Below are 12,315 nucleotides of genomic sequence, written 5' to 3' on the forward strand. Positions count from 1 at the left end.
CACATTAATTCTGGTTAGGCTCTGATCCCTCTTTTCTTAGGAAAAAAGCATCCTGCATCTCCCCCACCCTCTCTGTAATCCAGTCAAAAGCAAAAAGATTTTGTCTCCTAATGAGATGCTAGAGCACAGATCACCTTTGAATCTTTTTCTTTCCTTCCTCTTTTTTCTTTCTTCTCGGTGTTTCACTCCTTGCCAGAGTATAATTATGAAGATTAAAATGCGTAAACAAGGTCTTGCATAATGATGAAGATATTGTCTTCATATAGGAGGGGTGAGAACGAAGAGCAGGATCAGCTCTGATTATTTAATCAGGTGATGCTTCTTTAAAATGTCCCTTGGGGGAGGAGGCAGCTGGCAGCAGGGTGGAGCCTTTGCGTGGGTTTTGTACCATAACGTGCGCCCAGGGAGGACCCTCAGTCATGGGGCACAGCTGGGCTTTGACCTCCTCCTCCTCCTCCAGCTTGTGCCTTCTCCACTGTGCTGTTGTCCTCTCCTGCCAGGGAGGTGCCATGGCAGACAGCTTTCCCCCTCTCCTGCTCTAAGGACAAATTCATCCCTCCGAGGCTGAGAGGGGTGCTGCAATCCCCTCCGTCGTGTTCCCAAGAGCCTCTTCCAGACTCAGCGCTGCGCCACGTGGCTGGGCACAGGGTGTGATAATGGGAATGGACTAATGTCCCCAAATCACCCCTGCCCCAAGCAATTTATGGGACACCACGTTGCTTTGCAGCATCAGGGATGCTCTGCCGCCTCCGCAATCACCTCCCTGCCGGAGCTGGACCACAGCTTTCTGGAAACCCTTCTCTGAGGTCTACTTTGGGAGAGGGGCTGAGGTCCGTAGTCATCTCCACGTGCAAACACCGCAGCTTGATGGTTCATCAGCATCTGCCGGGGAGGGGATGGCTGTGCTCTGCTGGCGGCTGCTTGTAGGGCGTGCCAGCTGTGCCTATAGACAGGCCTTCAGGGTCAGGAGTCTGGATTAGCCAAGTGCACGATGCTTTTTATAGCTTGTTTAAACTGCTTTTCACCCCCCAGGGCAGGCTCATTCAGAAATAAAAGGGGCTTGAGCTGCTTCACTCCTGGATTGCCTGCATGGGGATGTCAGGCAGTTTTACCGATGCACTTGAGTGTCCCCTCTCCCCGGTGGGTCAGCTGTTCCGGTGCCTGCCTGCAGGTCTCCAAAAGGGTTAGTGAGTGAGTGCATTGGGTTGAGTGTGCTGCTCACAGAGCTTGTTAATGCTGATGAGCCCAGGGTGTTCCTTTTTCTCTTGATTAGGGGATCGGGAGCTGCACGATGCTGCTTGTCCAGAGCCTGTGGCCAGGTGACCTTGATCTGTTGGGACCCAGCTGGGCTGGGGCAGGGATGATCCGTGGGAGCCGGGTGATGGGCAGGGGTTAGATGCCTGTCTGTGGTAGGCAGGGCTGATCCTCCTTGGAGCAGGTAGAGGAAACTCTTTGCTCCTGAGCTGCCTGATGCTGAGAGCAAAGCTGCTCTGGGTCTGGGGCTCAGGTGTGTGTCGGCTGTGCGAGAGCATCATCGGAGCTGGCAGGATGGAGGTAGGGAGCTGGTGGGGTCCCGTGAAGGCACCGTGTCTTGCCCAGGAGCCTCTCTGGGCAGCCCCCTGCCTGGCCGTGCTGTGCCGGGGCAGTAGGGACCCGCCCTGGGAGCTCCTCCAACAGGTCTCCCTGGGGAAGCCCAGTCCTTCTTGAGCTGCTTGATGCTGTACTTCAGCTCTCCACAACATCTTCTGTAGCTAACGAGTGCTTTGAAGCAAGTTACTTTATTTGCCAGCCCTTTCCAGCAACAGATAATTGTAATGCTGGCACGTTGTAGCCCAGACTTCATGGCTGGCTCCTAATCCTCTGCCTTTTAACTACACAATAACAATTAGATGGAGGGCTGTGGCATTTCTTTGCAAGCCTTTCTCTGGAAAAGCCTGGTTTTGGTGTTGGGCAGCTGCTCTGTGTTTCTGTGCGTGGCTCCTGAGCCCTGCGGATAATGCTGTGAACTTGTAAAGGAGAGTTGCTGGTGCCTGTCCTCAGCAGTTTGCTTCCCTTTGGCTCAGGGATGCTGAGAGGCAGAAATGCCAGCGGGCACCCTTAAGGGCTTGCTCAGCTCCCTGTCCCACACAGGATTTATCTATTTGAAGACGAACCCGTTGTTTCACAAGGCTGGCTGGCAGCTGTCTTTTCTCCTTCTCCTCCTTGAAGTTTTCCTTGGGTTTGGCTGGCTGAGATCCCCGGTACGGCCGCGGCTCTGGGAGCTGTCATACACAGCGCCTGGCAGTGGCTCTGCTGGGGCTTTGCCCATGTGTCTGTTGGAGGATGTTGCACCTCCGCGGAGATTCGGAGGCGGCAGCAGCATCTCTGAGCAGTGGAAAGAGGCCAGGAGTCTGTCCCTCAGCGCAGCGTGCTCTGCTTGCACACCGGGGAGACGGGAAGGCTTGGCTTTATGCTCCCTGGTGCACAATAACCCTCCTGCTTGCACAGAGCTCCCGCCTTCAGCCTTTTAACCCCCCAAAAAAAGTTACTGGCCTGAATTTGGCCTGAATAGGAGCAGCGCTGAGAGCTCCTGCCTCTCTCGCAGCTGGAGGTGACCACGAGCTCGGCTGGGAGCGACGTGCGGGTCGGCATCCTGCCCGGTGCGTCCCTGTGGGAGACGCTTTCCTGCCAGCCTGGACGAACAAAGTGGCGGTGGGATGGTCTCAGGCCACTGTGTGTGCTGCCAGCACGGGTTCCTCCTCGTCCTGCTGCGCACAGGGCTGCCCGCGCTGTGCAGGCGATGCCAGACACAATGGCAAATACTGGTGGCCTAGTTACAGGGGGAACAAAGACTTTTTTTTTAAAAGGTTTGTTGGTGGTTTTTTTTTTTTAGATCCTTTGGGATCTTTTGGGAGGAAGGGAAGGTACAAGGTCTCTCTTTTCTCTGGAATCTCCCAGGAGGAAAATGGGTATTGTTTATTGTAGCGGTTCCTGCGGTCTGGGTTATTGGGCCGGATCTAGTGGAGCATCATAAGGGCAGTCGTGTTCTCGCTCAGCTTTCCCACCTAAGGTGCATGTCCTCCGCTCCCTCTCGAGGCCTGCCCGTCGGAGCAGGCTGCAGGGATTTCGGAGGCTGTTCTCAGGCAAAACCCGCCTGCTCAGTGCCAGGGTTTGGGCAGAAGCATCTTGGGGCTTTTCATGAAGCACGTGTGGGTCTGGCCGTGGTTGGGGTGAGGTACTGGTGTGCTCTCGCGCGGCTGGGGCCGCAGAGGTGCTCCTTGACCGGGCTGGATGGGGTGAACCACGGGGATGGAGCAGTTGGGAAGGACGGAGGGATTGTCCCAGCTGCCTCTTCCAGACACCCCAAAACAAAGTGGCTCCTGCTGCTGTGCAGAGGGGTTACCCTAGTGGGGTGAGGGGTGGTGGGGCTGTCCTAGGAGCGAGCCAGTTCCTTGTCATACCTCGCTACAGATCTGCTTTCCCTCCCGCAGGATATTCGTGCTGGGCATTGGATTTTTCACCCTGTGCTTCCTAATGACGTCGCTGGGAGGGCAGTTCTCAGCCAAGCGCCTGGGGGACTCACCCTTCACCATCCGGACTGAAGGTAAGCGCGGGTCCATGCCCGTCCTATCCTGCGTGATGCTCGATGACCCCCACGCGCATGGTCCAGCCAAGCTGACGAGCACCAGGGATGCAGGGAGGATGGTGCTCAGGTGCCTCCATTCCCAAGGCTCCCTCCTGACCCGTTTCAGGGACGTCAGGACGACTCAGGGTCCTGTTGGCCCTTCTTGCCGTGGCACGGGGTGCTTTGCAGCCATGTGGCTAAAACCTGGCTGTGTTCACATCCAGAGGTGTACGGGCACAGAGGGGACATGTGTGTGCTGGAGTGTGGATGCTGACCCTGACTCGCAGCAGAGGGATGGGAAAACACTGGTGGCTGGGGCTGACGGGATTAGACCTTCAACTGCTGGCGGTGGTGTGGGTTGCATGGGCTGCACCCAGTCTGACGTGCTGAGGATTTGGCTCGGGTGCTTGGAGGGCTCAGTGGTTTTGGGCAGTTTTGGTCTGCAGGGAGTGGAAATTGTTCCTTAGGGATGGGAAAATAAAAGGCCTTTGTGTTTTCGTGGAGCTACTGAAATGTAGAAGAGAAATATTCTGATTTTTACCAAGTGTGCTTTCTGTTATATTTTTTTAAAACACCTTTTTTGGCAAGATGTGCAGTCAGCTTCCATGGTGGGAGGGTCATGTCCTGCCCTTGCTCTGGGAGGATGCTGCTGCACTGAATTGAGCTTCGCCCTGACTTTTCCTCTGCAGTCCCAGCCTGGAACAGCACGACTGAATTGCACAGAGGGAAATGCCCAGCTTGAACTCCCGTGAGCAGGGTGAGCTAGGCTTGGTCAGGCTACCGTGGTCTTCTCTTCCTCCATACCAAAGACATGGAGGGATTTGAGCTCCCCAGCCTTGCCTGGAATGTGATTTTTGGACATTAAATCCTTTCCTTGCAGTGCTGGAAGAAGCGCTAATTGCTTTCCTACAGAAGGAGAGGACTAAGTGGTGGTTTCCAGAAGTCGGATGGTGCTTGTAAACTGCTTAGTTGACTTCCAGAGAGATTAATGTGCAGCCTGCGGCAGCTGGCTTTGTTTTCTCCCCCGTGGATGGAGCACATGGCGGCTGGCGTTTCTCCCCTTGTGCTCCCCTAATTGTTCCCATCACCAACTCCATTAAGCCCCTTCTCCAAGGGACTGGTGTTTGCCTGGCTGACCTCAGCCTGAGCAGGTTGCAGGATCAGCGCCTTTCGGTATTTTCTGCATGTTTTGCCGTGCTCAGGGTACCTGCCCCTGCAAGGAGGGTGGGTGCTGTGTTAATGTCCCTGTCCCCATGCCAAGCGCGGCTCCCAGAACGGCTGGTGAGTAAAGCCCGGTTATAGGGGATTTCTTCCCTCTCGGGATGAGAAGCGGCACGTGAGGAGGGTGGGCAGAAGCCCCCAGACCACTGCCTTCTCCAAACTTGGCTTTTGAGGAGATCGATCCTGAAAAGATTCCTGAGTTTGGAATAAAAGGTCTCACTTGTTACAGCTGCCCTCTGTCCCAGGAGAGCCCCAGCGTCCCCAGGGAGTTTGCAGAGAACTAGAAGAAATGCAAAGAGGGACTGACTAACTGTGAGAGGTGGCACAGGTCGTGCTGTAAACAGCAGCGAAGGCTTCCAGAAACCTGCAGAAGCCCCTGGTCCCACCCCAGAGGACTCTCAAGTTGAGGTGAAATGATGGCAAAAAGACAATTATTCAGCTTCTTTATCCCCTTTCTGGATACCTTGGAGTGGAATAGCATTTCCCATCCTTATTCTTGTCACCGATTTAACACAGATCTTTGAGTCTGCTGATTCCCATGCTTGTGTCTCTGTTGTTTACCGGGTGCAATGTCAGTGCAGTCCTGGAGCTGGATGCAAAGAAACCTTTTTCAGGCTCTCACACCTCTGAGTCCTCCACACTTATTGCTTTAGGTGATTAAATCAAGGTGTGTAAATGGGTTCACCTTCTTGCATCTGAGCTCCCGGTCATGGTGGGCCCCTTGGCTCTGCCTTGCTGGCCGGGAGGGACGCCCGCTGCTTTGCTCTGTGGGTCTGGATGTCGGTTCTGGTAATGGCTGGTCGGTCTCATTTAAAGAAGAAAAAAGATTTGTGATCTAATTTTTCAAGCTTTTGACTTCTTAGGTCTGTAACTGGCTAAAGCAAGTTCTGCTTTGTTAGAAAGCTCAGAAATTCAATGTAAAACTATTATTTTTCTTTATTGGATGGATTTGCCAAGTAAGGTATTGCTTCCAGATGAATTGCTGCAGATTTGGCTGTTGTTGTGTTTCTTGTTGGGGAAGATTTGGTTCGTTCATGGTCTCACACACCGTTTTGAAACACGAAGCATCCTCTCTGCTGTTTCTGGAGGAAGGATGCCGTTTTGGAAGAGGGTTATATTCTTTGTCCCCAGGACTTGGTGGGCACAACCCGAGAGGCTTTTTCTAGCTCTTTAACACCAGGTTCAGGCTGTTGGGGTTCAGCCTTTCCTGTGATACTGGTATGTAGGGACTGGCTGCCCCGCATGGTGATGTCCTCAGCAGGGCTCCTGCATACAGCTACACAGGGTGAGAACCCCGGAAAGCAGAGCGGGACCAAGACCTCAGGGCATGTATAAGACTGGAGCTGGACAGGAGCCGGCCAATGTCGGCAGACCCCTCTCTGTCACCTTTGAAAGGTTGTGGCTGTTTGGGGAGGCTCTGATGGCTGGAAGAACCAGCTGTCGCACCCATGGAAAAAGGCAGGAGGGATGATGCACGCTGGGCAACCTCACCGGTGCCACTGGGAGATGGGGAGTCAAAGCCTCTGGGAAGCTGGGGAGGTGGGGAAACTCCATCCTTGGAGACTTCCAAAACACATCTGGCTGACGTGAGGCTGTGGGCAGCTTGGTCTGACCCCCAGGTCTGCCCTGCTTGGAGCAGGAGGTCAGAGAAGGGACTCCAGAGGTCCCTCCTGGCTGGGGTGATGCTGAGCTCACGTGGAGGAGCGCTGAATGCACTCCAGTGAAGTTGGTGCGGGTTGATGGGAACAGAAATGAATATGCTTCTTATTAGTGCTGCGAAGTCTCAATAGGTCTGTTTGAATAACAAACTGGCATTTAATTAACGTGTGTTATGGATCCCAAGGAAACCCAAGAAATACTGCCGGTTATTATCGTTGCTGTTAAGCGCGCAATGCTGGTCAGAAGATGAGCTCAAAGGAGCAGGTTAATTTTACTGGGCTGATTAGCTCTTGATGTGAGTAATAGTGGGAGTCGGGCCAGTATTTGCACAAACCTGGACAGGTTCAGGACCGTTGGCTTTGGAGGAGTTATTGGGTGCGTGGCCTCAGGTCTGCCATGTGTTGGAGCCCGGGCTTGAATATCCCCTGGGACCAGGCTCCCGGTGTGAAACCCTCTGGAGTGCCTGGGGAAGGAGCCTGGTCCCTGCTGCTGCTCTCCTCTCCGCATGGGTTCATCGAAGCGTTGGGTTTAATGGGCCTTTGTTGAGCATTATTCATTAATTGGTTAATTTTGCATTGCAAGCTGGCAGCATCTTCTCCCCCTACGCTCTGGGTGTGGGCTGCTTTACCATCGTAGCCGGTGTATTTAGTCGGGTATGTTTGTGGCTGGCGAGTGTCCGCTCCTGCGGTCCTTCCTGGGGGCCGTCTTGGCTTTTGTTGGCTGTTTGCTCTGGTCCTTGTTTCCACGTGTCCTGCCAGGCTCAGCAGCGATGCTCTGCAAGTGAAGTTGCCCATGCGCTTAAACGCCTGCAGGGTTGGGGTGGCTGCAAAGAGCTGGGGGGTCAAGCCCAGCACCTGAGCACTTAAAAATCATTTGTATTGGAGAAATCCTGTTGAGTTGTGGATAAGTGGTAAAACCCATGGATTATGGTCCAGGCTAGGCTGGGGCCGTTCCTATTTCTCCCTGAGTGTCCTGACCAGCCCAGCGCTGAACCTTGGATATTGCAATCCAAGGGGAAGCTTATGAAAATGCCCCAGACTTGCCCAGAGCTCTCTTGGCTTCTGAACTGTGCGAGCAGCCGATCAAAACCAAAATGAAGATAGATGTGAGGCAGGAGCATGAAAAGGAGAAATGGATAATGTCACAGTCCAAAAGTTAATCCCATTTTAAATTTTATTTTTATATGTGAATTCCCTTCTCGGAGGCTCTCTCCAAAAGCCATGTTTCTCGGTGTGTGCCAGAAATCATTCCTCAGATGGATTCTCTGCTTGGTGATTCGATGCAGCAGAGGCTTTGTGTCTTAATAATAAATAAAAAAACCTTCTGAAATACAAGTTATTTTATCCTAATCCGCTGCTGTCAGGTAAACACAGACAAAGGTTCCTTTGTTTTGAAATGGCCACCGAGAGAATTTGTTCTACAAACAAAGCTCTAGATAAAAAAAGAGAACAGACAAGTCTATAAATTTTTGATGTGGGAGATGCTTTGGGAACGACTCTAGACTCAAGAGATTGAGTTTTCTGTGCCCTTTTCTCTCTTCCTCTTTAGAATTTAAAATGTTTGGTTGTTTTTTTGTTTTGTTTTGTTTTTTTTCCCCCGGGCATCTTTCTTTCGATGGGGCAGGGGGCTGATCCTGAAAATGCACCAAAACCTTTAATTGTGGTGTGTGGTGGTTTAACCCCAGCTGACAACTAAGCCCCCCCCAGCCGCTCGCTCTCCCCCCCCCCCACTTGGCTTCTGAACTGTGCGAGCAGCCGATCAAAACCAAAATGAAGATAGATGTGAGGCAGGAGCATGAAAAGGAGAAATGGATAATGTCACAGTCCAAAAGTTAATCCCATTTTAAATTTTATTTTTATATGTGAATTCCCTTCTCGGAGGCTCTCTCCAAAAGCCATGTTTCTCGGTGTGTGCCAGAAATCATTCCTCAGATGGATTCTCTGCTTGGTGATTCGATGCAGCAGAGGCTTTGTGTCTTAATAATAAATAAAAAAACCTTCTGAAATACAAGTTATTTTATCCTAATCCGCTGCTGTCAGGTAAACACAGACAAAGGTTCCTTTGTTTTGAAATGGCCACCGAGAGAATTTGTTCTACAAACAAAGCTCTAGATAAAAAAAGAGAACAGACAAGTCTATAAATTTTGGATGTGGGAGATGCTTTGGGAACGACTCTAGACTCAAGAGATTGAGTTTTCTGTGCCCTTTTCTCTCTTCCTCTTTAGAATTTAAAATGTTTGGTTGTTTTTTTGTTTTGTTTTGTTTTTTTTCCCCCGGGCATCTTTCTTTCGAGCTGTCTTGGGGCAGGGGGCTGATCCTGAAAATGCACCAAAACCTTTAATTGTGGTGTGTTGTGGTTTAACCCCAGCTGACAACTAAGCCCCCCCCAGCCGCTCGCTCACTCCCCCCACAGCAGGATGGGGGAGAGAATCAGAAGAGTCAAAGTGAGAAGACTCGTGGGTTGAGATAAAGACAGTTTAACAGGTAAAGCAAAAGCCGCGCACACAAGCAAAGCAAAACAAGGAATTCATTCACTGCTTCCCACCGGCAGGCAGGTGTTCAGCCATCCCCAGGAAAGCAGGGCTCCATCACGCCTAACGGTGACTCGGGAAGACAAACGCCATCACTCCGAACGTCCCCCCCTTCCGCCTTCTTCCCCAGCTTTATACGCTGAGCATGACGTCATATGGTGTGGGATATCCCTTGGGTCAGTTGGGGTCAGCTGTCCCGGCTGTGTCCCCTCCCAACTTCTTGTGCCCCCCCAGCCTGCTCGCTGGTGGGGTGGGGTGAGAGGCAGAAAAGGCCTTGGCTGTGTGTCAGCACTGCTCAGCAGTAACGAGAACATCCCTGTGTTATCAACACTGTTTCCAGCACAAATCCAAAACACAGCCCCATACCAGCTACTGGGAAGAAAATTAACTCTATTCCAGCCAAAACCAGCACATGGTGCTTGCAGTGCGGCTGGGGAGGGATTTGGCAGCAGTCCCTCTGCCTGCGGCTGTGCCCCACTCTGGTTTCGGCGCTGATGTACGTCCCGCTGGTGGAGCTTGCTGCTGCAGGGGATTAACAGAGCAAAATAGGTTATTAAGTGTTAAAGTGTGATTAGATGTGGCTAGAATATTGCCTGCAACTGCTGTAGCTAGTTTAAAAAATGGAAAGACTTCTGATTTCTCCTGCTGTTCATTCCTGTATGGTAGGGTACGAGGTGGTGGAGGAATTTGCTGCAGGCCCAGGGCATGTGTAGGACAGGTCCTGATGTCCCGAAATGGCCGGAGCTGAGCTCTGCCCTCGCTGTGGGCTGCTGGCTCTCGCAAGAGGGCACTGATTTATTTTCAGCTGACCTTGGTGGTACTTTGATACAAGAGCTTTGAGTGGTTCGTATAGACAAAGATATCTTGGTGCTTGGGGTCTGTGTGCTGCAACAGCAGTTCTCGTGCTGAGGTCCTTGAATCTCCATGCCTTTGGGAAGCGGTGGTTTGCTGAGCACTGGAGTTGTGTGTTTGCTGTTCCCATATAACTGTCTTTTCAACCCGTTTTCAAGTGTTTCCTGCCTGGGTTGGTGTTCAGCTTGAGAGCTCGACGCCTGCCTTTCTCCACCCCAAAATGAGCTCCCAGCAGCATCTCCAGCTGGTTTCCTGTTAGTGACTACAAACGGGCTCCTGCATTGTGTTTCCTCAACCACTTTGGGAACAGGATCAGCGGGGACAGGGGACAAAGGAAGGACAAAGGTGGGGGTGGGCCGCTTCTAGAGCGCAAGCTGGAAAATGCAAGTGAGCGGGGGTGAAGCACATCCTCTGCAAGGCTGGTGCACCTTGTCCTAGGTTGCTGAGATGTGTTTTGGGGCCTGATCTCCTCGGGGCTGTAGGATATGGACCCTGATGGGATATTAAACAGCTTGTGGACTGGGGTAAGGGGTTTCCCAGTCAACCTGATGTGCAGATGAAGCTGCCCAACGCCATGGGGACTTTCTGCAGTTGGCCAATGGTAACTGCCTTGGCCTGCAAATCTGTCTGGAAGTGGGCAGTGCACCAGCGCCTGCGGGGACTTTCCTTGCTCTGTGGCACAGCAGAAGTGCAGGTGGCCAGAGAACAGCTTCTGCTGCAAAAGCCTCTGAGATTTTGTCCTTCACTTCCATTTTGCAGGGGAAGAAAATTAAATGTGAAAAGGTTATGGAGAAAGCCTGCTGGGGAAGCCCCCCTTGCTGGCTTGGGGCAACCTGTCCTGGATGTAGGCTTGGGTGAAGCTGAGCAGTGCTGCTTTCTTGGGGCATCAGAATGGCTCTAGTTTGCTGACTTGGGGTACGGGACTCTCCGGAGAGGTCCAGCAGACAACGGTCAAGGCGTGTTGCACTGGAAATCGTGCTTAACATCACCTGGCAGAAATCCTGCCCTGCTCTCCCCAAACCCAGCACCCCTCCTGGTTCCAGCTACTGGAGTGCTCTGCCTCTCCCGCGGCTGTCGCTTGCTCCTGTTCCTGGAGTCTCGCCTGCTTAAAGCAATTTCTTCCATCAATGAACACAGAAGAGGAGAGAGAGGGAGATTGTTTCGGGCTGTGCTGCACCGCTGAGTACTTTGGTGTTTGTGGCTTCTGTTTCTCTCCAGAGCAGGGATGATGGTGGAGGAGCGGGAATTGTGCTGCAGAAGATAATGTTGAAGGTTGCTCGGGGTTTTGTAGGGCATCTTCACTGTTCCAGAGTCATAGTACCGTGAAGCGATGGGATCTCACGTTAGTTAAATCTCTTGAATGGCTCCCCGAGGAGCAGAGCAAGGAGGCCAAATAGAAATGTGAGAACCTACATGATCTCCTTGGAGGGGTCCTTTGCTCCCGCCCCTGTCTCTGCTGGGTTTCCTTCTGCTCCAGCAGCATCCCAGCTGGGTTAGCGTGGCCGGGTACCATCGCCCTTTGTTCTCATGGAGGATGCAGAAAGGTCAAGCTCAGATTTGCTAACGATCAGCGTGAGCTTGAATAACTCTGTCATCTTCCCTCGCAGTCGGCCGTGCTGGGAGGGGGGAGGAGGTGGAGGTCTGTGTGTGTGATCCTGACCCACCACGTACCCTCTGTGTACGGCTGATCGCGAGGGAGGGCAGCAGAGAAGGGGACAGCTGGGCTCTGCCTGCGAGGTCCTGGCTGCAGTGAGATGCTGCTCAGCCCGAAGGAGCTTTAAAGCAAAACACAGATGTGTTCATCCTCCCGTCCCAGTTCCCTCTGTCTTGGGAAAGGTAATTTCTGGACCCGTTTGCAAACTTGGGTCGCTGCCACTTGTGACAGATCCCAATCTGCTCCTCAGTTATTTCTCCTCGGCAGAGCGCACAGTTCTGACAGGAGCTTGAGTTGGGCAAAATACCTGAAAGTTGCTTTAAGGCTTTGACAGCCTCTTTTCTTACCTGACCTTGCTGGAGAGAGCACCCGGGAGTGAGAGCGTGGGCTGCTGCCTCCTTGAGACGTGACGCACAGACGTGCGTTCCAGGGATGCTTGTGTTCCCTTTGCATGCAAAAAGTAATGCGAGTTATAAGTTTATCTTGTTGCCTTCAATGCACGGTGAAGGCGACAGGAGAACCAGTTGCAAAGTCTCGTGTAACCAAATGACGGTGATGGGGGGGGGGGGGGGGGGGGGGGGGGGCGGGCGAGGGCTGCTGCCTCCTTGAGACGTGACGCACAGACGTGCGTTCCAGGGATGCTTGTGTTCCCTTTGCATGCAAAAAGTAATGCGAGTTATAAGTTTATCTTGTTGCCTTATGCACGGTGAAGGCGACAGGAGAACCAGTTGCAAAGTCTCGTGTAACCAAATGACGGTGTGGGGGGGGGGGGGGGGGGGGGGGGGGGGCGGGCGA

General features: G+C 52.7%; 1 protein-coding gene across 1 annotated transcript in view; it reads left to right on the forward strand.

The window, feature by feature from the left end:
• The first annotated feature begins 1,548 nt into the window (after positions 1-1,548).
• The window catches only part of MGAT5B (mannosyl (alpha-1,6-)-glycoprotein beta-1,6-N-acetyl-glucosaminyltransferase, isozyme B), a 71,765-nt gene continuing 60,998 nt past the window's right edge, over positions 1,549-12,315 (forward strand). Inside the window, exons 1-3 of the mRNA XM_009279494.1 lie at positions 1,549-1,554; positions 2,585-2,691; positions 3,471-3,583. Of these exons, the coding sequence (XP_009277769.1) occupies positions 1,549-1,554; positions 2,585-2,691; positions 3,471-3,583 (226 nt within the window). The remainder of the gene's footprint in view (positions 1,555-2,584; positions 2,692-3,470; positions 3,584-12,315) is intronic.

The sequence above is a fragment of the Aptenodytes forsteri genome, unplaced genomic scaffold (assembly GCF_000699145.1).
Source record: "Aptenodytes forsteri isolate BGI_AS27 unplaced genomic scaffold, ASM69914v1 Scaffold243, whole genome shotgun sequence".
Lineage (NCBI taxonomy): Eukaryota > Metazoa > Chordata > Aves > Sphenisciformes > Spheniscidae > Aptenodytes > Aptenodytes forsteri.